This window comes from Pholis gunnellus, assembly GCF_910591455.1.
Source record: "Pholis gunnellus genome assembly, chromosome: 18".
Lineage (NCBI taxonomy): Eukaryota > Metazoa > Chordata > Actinopteri > Perciformes > Pholidae > Pholis > Pholis gunnellus.
In genome coordinates, this window is record NC_136545.1 from 7,382,398 (window position 1) to 7,398,245 (window position 15,848).

Consider the following 15,848-nt stretch of genomic DNA (forward strand, 5'->3'; position numbering starts at 1 on the left):
TGAAGGGACTCGCTGTCAGTGCTGCTGACTTGGTGACTTTCTCAACACAGTCTCACCCCTAACTCGTCAAATACCGACACTTGGTCAATGAACCCAAGCTTATGACGCTCTACGTACCCCTCATGCATCAGTTTTGCACGTGTCAGCAACGGCGTGTCACTTTTCTACTAGTTTCGTGCATAGTGTCTTTTCAAAATAAACTTCTGTGTTAACCGACAGTTGCAGCACTCATTTCAGATCTCCTGCAGCCTAACGCAGGTACGGTTCAGGTCATGTTTGTAACCATGTCGATAGAAGTGAATGTGTGTGTGTGTGTGTGTGTGGGTGTGGGTGTGGGTGCGTGTGTGTAGGACCTCTGTATTGTTCCGCTCTTAAGGGATGGAAACTCCCCCGACCTCTTTCTCAGGAACGCTGTGTCCGACTGTGCGAGGCATGTGTGTGTGTGTGTGTGTAGTGGTGTGGGTTGTATCCGGCAGCCAATCACATACTAGCTCTGAGGAAACAGGAAGGAACATGCTGCAGCCATGTCGACCAATGAGAAGTCGGGGCTAAAGGAGGAGGCCCCTTCAGGAAACCACTGGCAGAGTATCAGGGGTTCAGACCTCCAACAGACTTCCTTCAGACATCAGACCAACACGACTCATTGTTCTAACTTCCCATCCGTCCACTACTACTTGCATTTATTTTTCTATTTCCAGTCACTCTGTTCATATTTACTTCAATCTTTTCTTTGCATTCATCTCTATTCTTGCCAGTTTTTTTTCAAACCTTGCCAGTCGAAACCTAATCTTGAATCTGCATCCGCTCCGACACCTGCATCTGTTTGCCATCGTTTAAAAAGTATGGTGGTAAATTGCGCCGTGCCGCCGCCGACATGTCCGCCAACATGTCCGCTCCATCCATGAGGAAGAAGAAGTCGTTTGCGCGGAGCTGCAAGCCGAGCGTCAGGATGTGTATTCAAGAACAGAGGGATTTCATGTAAGTTCAATCTTCACTCTCACACTTTGTGTTGTTGACTTCATCTTGTGTTGTTGGTCTCGTCTCTGATGTGCACTCGTTGTTACTTTATGTATCGGTGTAGTCCCAGAAAAGTTGACCGGAGGTTGTCCTTATAACTGCCAGTTGTAAGACCTGTTTGTAGGTTGGTTTCTTTCTGTATCTGGGATAGCTTCTGGTTTCAGGAATCATTTAGTGGTTCTTTCGTTATCAACGTAGGTGTGTGCTTTGCAAAACCGTTCCGCTCCAATCTGTATTGGTAATTGTTTGATTTGGTAAAGTTTCTTCCCCTTTACAAAAGGTCAATGAAGCAACTGAAGGATGTCCTGTCATGACCTGTTGATCAAGACAGGTGAAACCTGTACATTTCAGTTTGAGATTCTCCTCAGTGAAGTTATCTTTCAATCTTTTCACATGACTATTTCATCCTCTTGTGCGCTGATGCTGTTGACCCACATTGTTCATTTGATGGCTGCTGTTTCTATCTTGGCACCTCTCAGTCTACAGTAGTGAGAACCAGATCAGCCTTTTAGGAAGTCATGTGGTCAGAAGTAAACAGTCACACATTTTCTCACAGCGCATATAGCGGCACGCTGACAGCTTTCACCGGACGTGAAACTTTGCTCAAAACAGTACCGAGCGATGTCCATTTCAAGCAGTGCCTACACTGCAGCAGCAACAGGGATACATACTGTATTTGATTTACTCCGTCAGTGTGCCGACAAACAGAAACACTGTATAGAAGCTAAAATAATAAGTCATGGTCAAGAAAAGTCAATTTATTTTGTTCCAAAACACTCCAGGAAACGGTTTGTTGTTATAGACGGCATTTATACAGAATCTACCGCAGCAGAGCGGAAAGGCACAAACACCAAAAGGGGAAGGTAAGAGGGCATTCAACCTGTGTACGTTTTGGTCATTATTCTAAATCAGGCCTGATTACAGGAGGCCGAATTTCACCACATTGCAAAGTACATTATTTCACACACAAGTATAGGCTGTGCAGTTGGTCATATCCTCATTTTGGATCTACCAGATGTTAGTGGGCATATTAATGAATGGTCGTCATTTTGTTCTGCCCAGTTTAATCCAAAGGGAGCCGTTATCTCTAAGAGACCCATGTAGACCAGGTTTTTATGTTGTATTTTATTTTATACATCCTCTAAAGGTTAGAACCTGAGGATAGAGTTGAGATAAAGCTCAGCGGTTTTTAAAGTTGTTCTAGTCATAGATCTGAATAAATCAGGAGGGCTTAAAGAGACAGGCGCTAAAACGGAGCATTTCCGTAGTTTATTGAAAATTAAAGCATGTAAACATGTTCCAGGAGAAACCCAAAACACAAGTATGAACCTAAAAATCAGCACGATATGTCTCCTAGAAGACCCTGAAGACGAGAATTCATGTCTGAGATGTGAGCAGCAGGTTAATTGAGGGAAAATACTCTTTACACTTTGGGGAGTTCACAGCTTTGTTTCCCACAGTAGAGGCACACATTTGGGCAGTTTGGACAGTTGACATCTGTGTGACCACTAAAATACCTTTGAAGGTGCTATATTTAATTCTCCCCCTAACGCAGTGTCCTGATTGAGTAAAGTACAAAGTGGCAATGTCACAATGGGGTTTGGTTCATATATGCACCAAAAAGTTGGGCGAAAACTGGAATATCTAAACAAAGCCTGAGGCAGGCATCAGACACAAATCACGTCAGTCTGGTGGTTTTTCAACTCAAGGACACACACATTTTATTTTCCAGTGGTGATAAGACTCCATGATGGGACTCCAATCACGTCAGCTGTCAGTTATTGTCAGCAAGGTTCATTTACAGGAAATGTGTTCTCATTCTCGACCCTGTGTCGGGGGGGAGGGAGGGTGGGCATGCAGTGAGGGCACTCTCTTCCTGCCTCTGATTCGCTCTTTCTCTGCCTGTTTACAGATCTCTCTCTAATTTACCGTCCGAGTATTTTTCTTATCTTTGTGGTTTTTATTTCAGACAGATTTCTTTTCATCTTTGTACAGTGTGTGTGTGTGTGTGTGTGTTTGTGCTGAAAGGAATCCTTACTCTAGCCAGCAGTGTGACAGTTCCTGTGGAGTAGAATTGCATTTGGACACAGGTAGTGATGATGCGTAGGGGAAGCCACTGGTACTATTTCAGATTGCAATAGCCCAGTGCTGCAGGTGTGTGTGTGTGCGTGTGTAAAGTCAAATTTAACTTTCTGTTCTGTTTTTGTGTTTTTGAGAGAGAACCAAAGATTCCCAAACACTGTGGGTCACTTCACTTATTAACGCTCCTCTAAATTCATTCAGTCAAACAGCACCGCCAGCGTACAAACTAAAGGTATTTGCAAATACAGTCCAACACCAAAATCACAATTTTGGGTGATTAAAAAAAACAAGGTATGGACTTCTTGTGATTCTTGCAAAACTTTGCTGGCACAAATGGGCACGAAATCTGTGTCTTGTTTGATGAATTATCTGACTCATAACCACAGGCTGGCATTACCTGCAACAACAACAATCAACACCGGTATTTTCGATACCATGAAAATGTATTTAAAAAGTAATTATTCAGATTTTCGGATTATTTTCCTTCAGTGCCTTCAGTGTGCAGACGTTCTGTCGCAAGGGTGTCAATCATCCATCTGGGTGAATAAACCAAAGTGAAATAGCAAACACTCCAGAGTTCAGATAAACGTCTCTAAACCTCCAAACTCCTTAGTTTCTATTCATGTGTTCAAAGTGTCAGTGAACGTGTGAAGCTGAACAGCAGTGGAGGAACCGTTGTGGTCAGCCGTCGAGGGGGAACACGACGAAAAAGCAAGCTCTGTCTGGCGGTTTCAGTTTCCTGGACCGGAGTTTTTACTGCATGCGCTGCAGCTCGGACCGCGGTTTACCTGAGACCTTTAGATCTGCTCGGGGTTTGTGTGTTTTGCGCATGTTGATTCGGGGAGGCAGTGTGTGCTTGAACATCAGCACTGAGCTTTAAAGCACACACTTTGCTCTTTGCACTGAAAGGGAATTGGTTAGCCACACACACACACCTGGCAGCTGTGTGTCATACCATCACAGATGTTGAACTTCAATAGATGTTTGGCCCATTAGTAATTAGATACACATTCATATACACACAGTTGGGAGATCCTAAACACTCCACTTCAGAGCTTTCTGCCGTATCACGCAGACTTAATGGTGATGGATCAGCTGATTGGTGATTCTGAATCTATAAAACAAAACCTTGACATGTGTGTGCTCATGTTTCCCGAAACGCTTTACAATCTTTGTTACAAGTTTTTAAAATGTAGTGTTTTTATGAGTTTTGTATGCTGTACGTCCAAAAAGATGCTAGAATCAGTCAAAATCGATTTATGGTTAAAGATGGAAATAATAAAATATCTACAGTTACATGCAAAGTCTTTGTCAATGGAGCGAAATGGGATTTTCCGTAGAGGTAGTGCATTGATCATTGGCCTACAGACGTCCTGCTACTCATACAGTGCACTGTATCTTTATATGTTACAATGAGATAATACAGGCTTAAATGTATGTCTTGTGCCCCATCCGGCCAATGTCATGCTGTCATTCAACAGTAATACTGTCCTGCGATGTGATTCATCAGGGGTTTTCCATCACTCAGCTGTCCAAGTTTCTATTTCAGTTTTTCTGGTCAGTCAACTGTTCCAAGGCGGTCTTCTTTCTTCTTTGTAAGAGACAACAGACACAGATAAGAGGTCTGCAAACTCAAAAAAAGCCTTTTTTCAAAAACACAACATCACTGGGTTGTGAAGTGTTTCGTGGCCTCTGTAGGGACTTCCAGGCTCCGTAGCCTCTCAGAAAGGCTCTTAGGAATGGGAAGACGTGTCAGAAATTGAGGTTTCTCTTGTCGGGAGTCCGAGTCACACCCCATCACCTGCCCGTCATTACTGACAAGCTGTCATCTAGCTTGTTATTACAGTTAATCAGTAGTCGATCTGGCCGTCTGCTCTGCAGCCACATCACAGAATTAAAAATCTCAAAAATAAACGCCGCTTTCAATCCCTGTTGAACCCAGACATTGTTTTACGTCTGTGTCTGTGTGTCCAGGGAGGAAACGTGTTTGAATGGGTCTGGTATGTGCTTCCCTTCCTGACAAACAGCTGCTCTCTGATTAGCATCTCTGGCTCACAAACGTCAGTTCAGGATGGAGAACTTCAAGAAAATTTAAAAAAAAACTAATTCTGTGTGGTGAGAGGGTTCAAAGCCTTAACGTACTTTTACACTCTTCAATCTAGATCAGTGGTTTTCAACCTGGGGGTCCCGAGAGATAATGCGAGATGAATTACGATATTTACCGATTAATGGTTTTCACATTGCATCGCCTGTACCAGTGGTATTATTTGCCTCAGAATAGATTTTGTAGAGTGTGTTTGTGAGAGTAAAACACACTCAACAAAATCTATTCTGGAGGGTCTCCGACACCAGCCTGATCATTCTTTGGAAAGTAAATGCACCAAAGTTTAATCATTTCTTACCGTTGTTGTTTCCGACATGGAGTTTCTCAGCATATTAAGAGTATATACGATGAATTACGAATGTAAGGAGAAGTAAATGTGACCTGCGGAATGTATAAGCTTTACGTGCAGCAGCTTCTCACGGTGGTGGCTTCATGTTGCAGTCAGAAGAAATTGTTTGGGTGAAGAATTCCAGTAACTCTACTGACAGAGACAGATTGCATGTCACTGTTTAATTTAGCGTTTCCTCTGAGTGGAGGAAGTGACCTCATCTTACACAAGAGCTTATTTGGGCAAACAAGAGTGAATCTACATGGATCTCATTCACAGGGTTCCCTTTTCTGTTTCCGCCCTATTCTGTTTTCCAAATATGTTTTTGTTTTGTATTTTTCGGGTTTTTGCACGTTGCCAGAAATTTACATTTTTATTATTATTTTATTATTAATTAATATTATTATTCAGAACAAAGACAAACATACTATGAGAAAATACAAAACATACAAAAAATATTTAAAGGAAAAAGTCAGGAGAGAATGGAGTCATAGTTTAAAAATATCAAATATTATAAAACAATATTATGATTATTTCTGATTATTGTAAAAGAATACACATAGATCATAATTGCAATGTAATTGTAATACTATTATTAGTTTCTTTCTCATATATTCTTAAAAATGTAAATCAATTTAAATAGTGACTCTGACAACAATAGGCTATCATTCAAAAAAAATATCAGTTGAAGCACTGAAATGGATCGAAGCGTAAGAACCAAAAGCATTTGGAATTTGAATTTAAAGGATAAGTATGTACACACTGAAGCAGTTGAACGATCAGTTGAACTGTAAACAGTGAAAGACACTGACATTACAGTTGAAAAGTAACAGATAGCGTGTGCACTGTAAGCAGTGACAGCAGTTGAGGTGTCATGAATGTAACTGTGACTCCTTCAGAAGTCCCTCCTGACCGCATCTCCCCTCATCTGTCGATGGAAAAGTTGCTGCGGCGTAGACTTTCAGGCCACTTCCTATAGAAAACATGGAAGTTGCACGGTCAGAATGCCATCATGTTGCTTCACTAGGACTCCAGGAAATCTTTGTATCGATGATAAGCAGCTGGTGAACTTTGACCTCCCTCAGACTGAAATGAAGTTTACTTAACTTTAAATGATCTGTGTGTATGTGTGTGTTGTGGCCTGCGTTCGCTGGTTATCAGTAACAAACCCACATGATAGCCTCCGGACACCTTCTTGAAGTCCTCACACACACACGCGCACACGCACACAGTTCACTCAGGGGTGACAAGCAGCAGCTCCACCCCTGTGATGTATTATATCTTTCTGTTCTCACTCCCTCTCTCTGTACACACTCCCATGTTTCTTATTTCTTTTTCCCTCTGTTTTAATTCTCGAAGCATGACGCAACATTGCACATTTTGCCAACAACTCAAAATGAGAGTGCTTGGTTTGAATCTTTGGAGCAGGGTGTAAGACTTGCCAGACTTGGTGAATATAATCGGTCTGAAAATGATTCGATGATTTTTTTTATTGCATATTCATTGCCAAGTGACTTGTTCAACAGCACAAACTTGCATGTAAAAGTTCACGAAAGTGGAACCAAGGGTAGCAAAGCCACTGGTTGCACAATTCCATTGAAAAAAGTTTATTTTGCTCAGAAATGCTGTTTCAAATGCTGATGTGGCTTTTGTGCTTCTTCACAGTTGGGGGAATTGCAAACTGCAACAGACTGTTGAAAGAGAGATCGAATTAGAAACAGAAAGGGGATTGTCGTGACTTTTTGTGTGTACAGCCAAGCGCAACAACATGAATGTTTTTGAGGACGGACCGTCCACAAGCTGTTATCCCCATCTGTACGAGCTCTTCGCGTAAACTGACTTTGACATGAAGAATCACTGAAGGGCAGTCGTATCACATGTCAGCCTGCCAGTCGCTGCATGTCAAGGTCACTTCACACATGAAACCGGTGTGGAGAAGGCAGATGTGTTTCAGTGTACAGCCAAACAACCGTCCCTGCAGGTTTTTATCTCAGGGAAAGGGAGTGGAATTTGGCAAGAAATCCGGGTAAATGTGGAGTTCCTCATTCCTGGGTTTAACACACACACACAAACCACTCCCTCTCTCTCCCTCTGAGGTCGGTAGATGCTGTTGATACATTGGAAGTAACACATAAACACATTAGAGGAGGAAGAGCTTTACTTGAGATGTTTATTTTGACAACTGCTCTCTCTGTCACACACACACACACACACCTACAGAAGCTTTGAACACATGATGTGTTTCCTGTCTGAACTAAATGTGTGTGTGTGTGTGTGTGTGTGTGTGTGTGTGTGTGTGTGTGTGTGTGTGTGTGTGTGTGTGTGTGTGTGTGTGTGTGTGTGTGTGTGTGTGTGTGTGTGTGTGAAAACGTAAGTACACTATCTCAGTTTGAGTGTGTTTATATGCAAGGGAGGGCGAGAGAGATGAAAATCAACAAAGGCAGCCAGAGAGAGAGAGAGAGAGAGAGAGAGAGAGAATTGAAAAAGAGAGCGTGATCAGATGAGGCAGAGAACCAGACAGACAGTTCCCTCACAGTTTTTGTTTTTTGATGAGACGCACTGAGGACAGAGAGAAAAGGAGTCTGATTCGTCTCTGTCATGGACCTACTGCCCGGGTTAGCGTCCACAGTGTTAGCCTCCACAGTCAGCCTGTTGAGGGAGAGCGCTGCCATTCAGAGCATCAGCAGGAGGCTCAACAGGAGGTAGGCAACACCTGAGCAGGTCACGCCCGAACAGGACGGTGTAAGTAGATGACTTTCATGAGAAAAAAATTATTTTGAGATTGAGAGAAAAATAAAAGGGTATCCCACTTTTAAGAGAATGTAATGAATACCGTGTTATGTATTTTTTCCTACAGTGTATATAAGGTAACTGTTCATAGCACCAGCCATTGTTCAAATTGGATTATAGAAAAGCTCCTGCTTTCCATGATAAGCATTTATGAATTCACTCAGCTTACAGTAGCAAACACCTGATGGGTGAATCATGCATGCTGGATTTCTGACGTCTCACATTTTATCAAAACAAAAGAATGAAAACAAAGTCACTTCAGATTTTGTTTGTGTTGTGAGAGACATTATGTGGACACGGTCGTAGCAGCTGCCGCATTGTGAGAATTTGGTCCTAAACGTCAAAGCAGTTTGTGTTTGGTCTTGGCCGTCGTTGGATGTGGTCTAAGGTCTGGGGATTTGGATTTTTTTGGAGTTTTCACCAACTTTCAGTCTTCCATGTGGGACAGCCCAAAATGATGGTGTACAAGGGGCCTGTAAGGATGTATACAACACTTTCATAGGCAGCACACTGTTCCCTGATACAGGGATGGGTCAAATGCAGAGAAAAATGTCCCCCTTAACAGGATAAATATAGTGTATAAAATAACTACTGCGCTTAATTGAATAAAATGTATGTAGCTAAGCTGGTAAGGAAGCAGATTTAAACCCACAACAGAGAGGTTGTGGGTTTGAATCCTCTCCGGCTCTTCAAATATCTTGTTTTTCTTATTTTATCCTGAAGATTTTGTGCGACTCCTGAGCCGACTGCCTTAACTGGTAGATCTGTCACGCAGCGATTCAACAATTATAACAACCGCTCCTCTCTTTTCCTCTCTGGCAGAACCATGTCGTCTCCAGAGATGTGCTGGCCGGTGCCGATGCCGGCCATCGGGGCTCAGAACCTCCTCACCATGCCGGGAGGAGTTTCCACTTCAGGATACCTCCACAAGAAGGGAGGCAGCCAGTTCAGCCTCATGAAATGTGAGTTCACAATAACAAGACCAAGTGTGGGTGGACAGAATAGACAGCATGTCCGAGACTGTGTTTTAACCCCAGATTATCTCAATGACTATTGCCTGTTTTACAGGGCCGCTGAGGTACATCATCATCCACAAGGGCTGCGTGTACTACTTTAAGAGCAGTACCTCTCCTGCACCACAGGGGGCGTTCTCGCTCAATGGCTACAACAGGTCAGTGCATATCTGATGAGAGTCCACATTCAGCAATGTTGTTTTTCAGCATACTTCCAGACTCCCAGTTTGTAAACCACCTGTGTAAGTGGTTACCGCTGTATACTTCGATACAAGTCTCCAAAATATCCTTTTTTATTAGTTTTATGTGATTGTACCTACATACATTGAATTCATATTCAAGGAACTTGGCTTGAGTTGCAGGCGTGAGCTTGTAGGTGTGTTTGCATTTAAATGTAAAGCATTTGTACAGGGCTTTTATCCTGAAGCGCTTTACACATTTGTCTGAGCATAACTCATTCGTCCTCTTCCACAGAGTGATGAGAGCAGCAGAGGAGACGACGTCCAGCAATGTGTTTCCCTTCAAGATCGTCCACTTCAGCAAGAAACACAGGACGTGGCTTTTCTCTGCGGCCAGCGAGGACGAGAGGAGGGTGAGAACAGCCACGCACGCACTCTGCACATTTATAAATATATGTATTGACACCTTGTGAGAATACGTTTAAACTGCCAGAGATGCTTTTATGCCTTGAGTTATTTAAGTGTCAGATAGACATATATGAGCCATTATTGGCTCACAGAGTGTACACTGGCAAAGGTCACTACCTGTCCTCTCATCTGCTCAAAATCTTTACACTCTGTATTGTTATTGCTTTCACAGAAATGGATGCGATCCCTGCGGAGGGAGATAGATCACTATAACGAGAGAAAAGAGTCCCACATTCCGAGGTAATGCACACTGTAGACTCTTAAGTGTCACACTGTGATATACAGAACGTTTTTGTATTGTTTTTAAGTCATAACACATACTGTTATCAGGGACATTTAATAGCTTTTCATTATACTGAGTGCCTGTGCTGCTCAGAGAGCCAGATCTCGCAGGGATGTCTTGAATTTAATTATATAAGAATAAAATCAGGTGTTCTTCCCTAAACTTAACTAAAGTGATCTTATTAAAAGTTTTTTGTAATTTGATAGAAATACGTTTTGTTTTTGTGGTTCAAGAAAACATATTTTAATGGGATATGATGCCAACTTCTTTGCATTTCATAATGGACTGCAGCATTTATGGCTGCATCTTATAAAGTAGTTATAAATAACAATGCAATAAAAAGAAGCCCAAATGTTTTCGGATGACATGTGAGCTTTCGGCGAGCTTGCAAACTGGCAGAGTAAATGACACAATGAATAACAAAATAAACATTTAAATTACAAAAACAACGAGATGACCATCATAATGTTTGAAGCTCAGCTAACTGGCTACCTCGAAAACTAGCTTTTAGCAATGACGGCTAGTTTGAAGGAGCAGATGGGCTAAAAAGCTTTCAGATTGCATGTTAACATTTATTTACTCAATGTCATGAACCTACAGCCAATAAAATCCACTTTAACTCGATATTGAAACCTTTTTCTGAATATCACGTTTTCATGATAGCCTTTTCTTTGTTGTCACAGTGACTCAGATTCAGATGCCGACAGTTTCTATGGCACGATTGAGAAGCTCATGGATATCAAACACCACGTCGATAACGCGGCAGATGGTGAGACCATGCAAATGACTAGATACAGTGACTCACACGTTGTACTTGTGTGTCATTACACTGTGGTATCTGTTCTTTCTGTGTGCAGAATACGGAGATGACGATGATGACGATGAGGAGGACTATCTGGAGCCAGACAGCGACTGTTCGTCGACATCGACAGGTGAGCCACCCAGCACACACACACACACACACACACACACACACACCGCTCTAGCTGACTCGTTCGTATACAGTCCGTTATAATGGAGGAAACAGCACAGTGTACTTCGACTGTTACATCAGTGACCTCAGAACTGATAGTAATGAGGTCAAAGGTCACAGCCGGACGCCGAGACCCCACAGTGTTTGTGTTACTTATCATATGAACGTGGAGTTCTTGAAAATGTTTTACAAGCTGAATTGAAAGTGACAAATAGAGGAAAAACAACTGTGTTGAAGGAAGCGAGGACAAAAGTGGGAAATGCTACTAGAAGTACACTTATAATGGAGTTTGTAATTTCCTGTGTGTGTGTTTGTTTTAAACACATCCAGAAAGTTAATGGGGTTTATGTCAATACAAAAGAATTAGTGAAGAAAAAATGCTACGTGAACAAAATTATACCTCTAAGGATGGACTGTGCGATAAACATATATGGAAAGAAATCCCCAACGAAGAAACCAGCCTGATTTCTTTTTTTTTTTCACATTTTTAGGTCGACCTACGGGGCCGCCCCCCTCTTACCCACCTCCCCCGGTGCCGGTATCATTTAATCTCCGTCAAGACTCCAGCCCAGGTTTCCACAAGGCCCCACCTCCTCCCATCCCGCCGCTACACAGAATCCCAACCAGCCCGCTCCCCAAAAAGCCCCCGCCCTGTTTCCCCCCTCCCTCCATACTGAAGGACTCTCGCAAAGGCTCGCCTCCTCCACTCCCCTTCGCCCCCCACCTGCAAAAGTCATTGTCTCCCACCCCCCCGCCTCCTCCTCCCCCCAACGCAAAGAGAGCCCCCCAGGGCAGGGTGACGTCCGTCGGGGGGCCTGGGAACGACAAGAGAGACTGGAGGCCTGTGCCGGCCGTGTCGGTCCAGTCCCCCGCCACTGTGCTTATCTGTGACCAATTAGAGACCAGGATGGTCTTAAATGGTCCCGCCCACTGCTCCCATAATGCTGGAGGTAGCAAATCAGTGGGCAACAACTACCAGGGGCCGGGGAGCAACCACCGCAGCAAGCCGAGCCTACCTCCTCAGTATAACGTCGGTGGGTCGTCCCTCAAGCCTGTGACGTCGGACTCCCTGTCCCTCAGCAAGTCGTCCTTCAGTCACCCACCACTGCCTAGCCACCCTCCGCGCTCTCCTATACTTAGACCTGGACTTCACAACAAGCCAGTGCCACCCAAACCTCCTCCGTCCATAGTCAAACCCCCGCTGCCTTCAGCCAAGTCCAAGCCGCCGGGAACCCCGCTGCAGTAAGTTGGACTCAAACGCACAAAACACTCGACACAGAATTCTTTAGGGTGCAATCATGTAAAAAAAACAAAGGTCAATCAGGTTGAAGCTACCACACTAAGGTGCATTTCCCCCCCAGAAGAGCATCTCCAGACGGCCAGAGCTTCCGTTCGTCGGGAGATGAGGTGCCCGCAGAGTTCAGGAGGAAGCGAGACTCGAACAAACACAGCGGAGGAGAGGAGTCCGACGACGACTACGAGAACGTAAGTGATGTCACAACCGATATTGACCTGCAGGCCGCACAATCACTGCGCATATAGATGCTTTAAGCCCTCCTGCAGACACTATCACCAACATCGGCACTCCAATAAACACAACGTGTTTAACCAGGTGTTTCTATCTGCAGGTGCAGCTGCCGGACTCCGTGTTCATTGATACGACCGAAACCAGCTTCATAGAAAAGTAAGACGGATACATTTTTTTCTTGTAATACAGAAGTTGAAACTGAAATATCCCTTCAGCAGGCCTCAGCCCTGCTGCTTTGCAGAGCATTTCTGCCATCTAGTGCTTTCTTTCATTTTATAGACGTGGTCTTTATTTATGAAGCAGATATGCCGTAACATTAGTCTCTACATTGTTCAGTCGTTAGTCATTTGCAGCATTAGTTCTCCATGGTTCATATCAATGATGTCAACATTATGTGTCTCTATTGATAACCTGTAACCTGAGCTGATGTTTGTACCCGCAGGTTGTTCAGAGAGAGCCCCATCCCTCCACAGGACGGACTGTACTGCATCCGAAACTCAGGATCCAAAACATCAAGGGTAATGTTATAATAATTCTTTTATTATATTATTATAATAAATAATTCTAATATGATAAGTTAAGTAGTCTTATTGTATTCAAATGATAATAATAATATGATAAGTCACAAGCTATGGATAGGACTTTTCTCAACCAAGTACCCTATGTGGGCATTCTTATGTTATATCTTTAGATAAGTCGACTAATGAAGGGGAATGCAGGTGTAAGACTAAATTAGTATTATGCAATAATCAAATATTTGTTGTAGTCCCACAGCAGTCGTGCAGTTTAGATGAAAGGTCATTACAGGTTAATAACAGAAACAGGAAATCTTATGTTCTGATATATTGTATCTTAATAACTAAAGTCTGTGTTACAAATAGGACATTTAAGTCACCTGATCCTGACAACTAATACAATCTGTCCGGTGTGTTTGCCAGGTGTTGGTGGTGTGGGATGTCAGTATAGGCAAAGCCAGGAACTACCGACTGTTTGAAGAGGTGAGAAGCTCGCCGTTGTATTCATACAATTATAATCATTCATGTGCAGAGATTAGGCAGAACGACAGCGTATCATTTTTCAATATTGAAGTCCTTTGGTTCGCTGTTGGTGTTTTTGCCAGGTGGACCGCATGTTTCTGGACAACGAAGCCACCTTCCCCACTCTGTCTGCTGTGATCGAACACTACTACAGCCACCCTCTTCCTCACCACGGCTCGCTCTGCCTGCAGAAGCCCTACACAAAGCCCTACACAAAGACGCTGAGCCTCTGATCAACGCAGTCAAACCGAAGAGTAGCGGAGAGCCGGGGCCTTCTCTGCGAGTGAAATCCATCTCCGTCGACCAACGGCGCGTGGAGATAGACTCACTCACACGGATGAAATAACTGCCACAGTAAATCAGAACAGACACACAGACTCACACTGTTCAGTGGAAAAGACCTGCTGTCGCACCAGAATATGCCATGAAGCTTCATGTTTAACAGCAACCACAGTAACCTTTCTAGAATTCTATATATTGAAGTAATTATGAGAAGAAGAAAGAAACAACAGTTAATGGAACATTATTTACCTTACTTTAACACACAAGTCTCTTATCTTAACACAGCAAGCCGTCCTAATCCTCTTCTGTGCACTGAAAACATCAGTTACTGTAAATGCTCTGTTTCTGAAACATTCCTGCTGCTTTATGCAAAGTGACTCAGTGTCATCGGGAAAGCGTGTCATGATAGTGATGAAGCACAATCCACGAGCCAGTGTGATGTAATTTGTCCTCAATGGGGCGCTGTGACACCATATGGCAAAAAAAAAAGAAAAGAAAATTCCCCCAGCTTCATGTGGGATGTGGGTTTGCCTGTGGTTCCTTTGGGTCTGTCCCATTGTGCCCACACAAGTCCCTGATTGTGTGAAGTATATCAACTGCTAAAAGCGAGTTGATGCGACACAGCGAGACCAGCTCATGACGAAACTCGGTTCCATTTCATTTTCATAAAGGACAATTAGGTAGAATCCACCAATCAGCATTACTGTTAGATTCAGATGACAGTCAAAGACAAACTAACATTCAGAATCATCTGTGTCTATGTATCTAATTATCTAATATATATATATATATATATATATATATGATATATATATGATTTATTAATCTAGAATAAAACGATTATCAATGAAACTATTCCACACAAAAAGTAGAATAATAGAACATGGTAACATATTACTCAACCAAAAAAGATAGCAATTGAAAAGGGAGGTTGAATCAACTGAAATAAACTTACAATCAAATCCATTTCGATGTTTGGAAAAGAAAGGAAAAGTGTCAATCAATTCAACTTTGACCGTTGAATTCTAATCAGTCAACCTAAATCATTTTCATAAGGATGTTGTTGATGTCCCCTCCACTTCTGGGGGTTGTCACGTGTCCAATCCAAGTGTATCTCAGAGTTAATGGGTGATGTTTTAGTGAGTTGTTCAAATGCACAGCCACAGGGTTATTTTCATCGTTACTACGTGTGTTACTACGTGTGTTACTACGTGTGTTACTACGTGTGTTACTACGTGTGTTACTACGTGTGTTACTACGTGTGTTACTCTGAAACACGGGTCTTGAGACAGCGTGTTGTTTTCAACATGTATTTGCTCATATAGATGGCTCTATTTGTGTTACAAGTAATGATACTGTTGATATTGAATGTTTTTGCCGGAACCTGGATGAGTAAATGAATGAGATTTAAAAGTGAAGTTACATCGTGCGCACTGTGCACACTTGTATTTACAATCTGGAATGACCAACACAATGCGTAGAGAATAAAAAAAAAAAAACGGATTTGATGATTTGGATCAGAATTCAAAATATGCCAGTGTTGCCGCCCGATCTCTTTTAATTCTGTTCCCAAAGGAGAGTAGTTTATAATGCAGAGGGTGCTTATATTAGCTGGATCATTCCTTCAGACCAGAATAATGTTCAGGCTGAATCCAACGTGTCATAACGAACTTTTTTTTTTATTGTGTTTATTGTCGGCAGACCTAAAACTGACTTGTGGGTGTTACTGCCAACAACTGGACCAGTATGGGACTGTTATGAGAG

At 42.8% G+C, this 15,848-nt stretch overlaps 1 protein-coding gene across 1 annotated transcript; it reads left to right on the forward strand.

Annotated features, from left to right (window-relative positions):
* The first annotated feature begins 845 nt into the window (after positions 1-845).
* Positions 846-14,642, forward strand: sh3bp2 (SH3-domain binding protein 2). The gene is made up of 13 exons (XM_079178858.1): positions 846-978; positions 9,144-9,283; positions 9,390-9,492; positions 9,809-9,926; positions 10,154-10,221; positions 10,948-11,033; positions 11,122-11,196; positions 11,729-12,479; positions 12,599-12,722; positions 12,866-12,921; positions 13,208-13,283; positions 13,704-13,763; positions 13,886-14,642. Exons 1-13 carry the CDS (start codon positions 875-877, stop codon positions 14,033-14,035), a joined length of 1,911 nt encoding a protein of 636 aa, XP_079034984.1. The 5' UTR covers positions 846-874; the 3' UTR covers positions 14,036-14,642.
* Positions 14,643-15,848: the final 1,206 nt, after the last annotated feature.

Excerpts from the sequence above, each read along its gene's own strand:
- sh3bp2 (XM_079178858.1), top strand. The coding sequence starts at position 875 with ATGTCCGCCAACATGTCCGCTCCATCCATGAGGAAGAAGAAGTCGTTT. Across the intron at positions 9,927-10,153 it reads CCAGCGAGGACGAGAGGAGG|AAATGGATGCGATCCCTGCG; the intron begins GTGAGAACAGCC and ends TTGCTTTCACAG. Across the intron at positions 12,723-12,865 it reads CCGACGACGACTACGAGAAC|GTGCAGCTGCCGGACTCCGT; the intron begins GTAAGTGATGTC and ends TTCTATCTGCAG.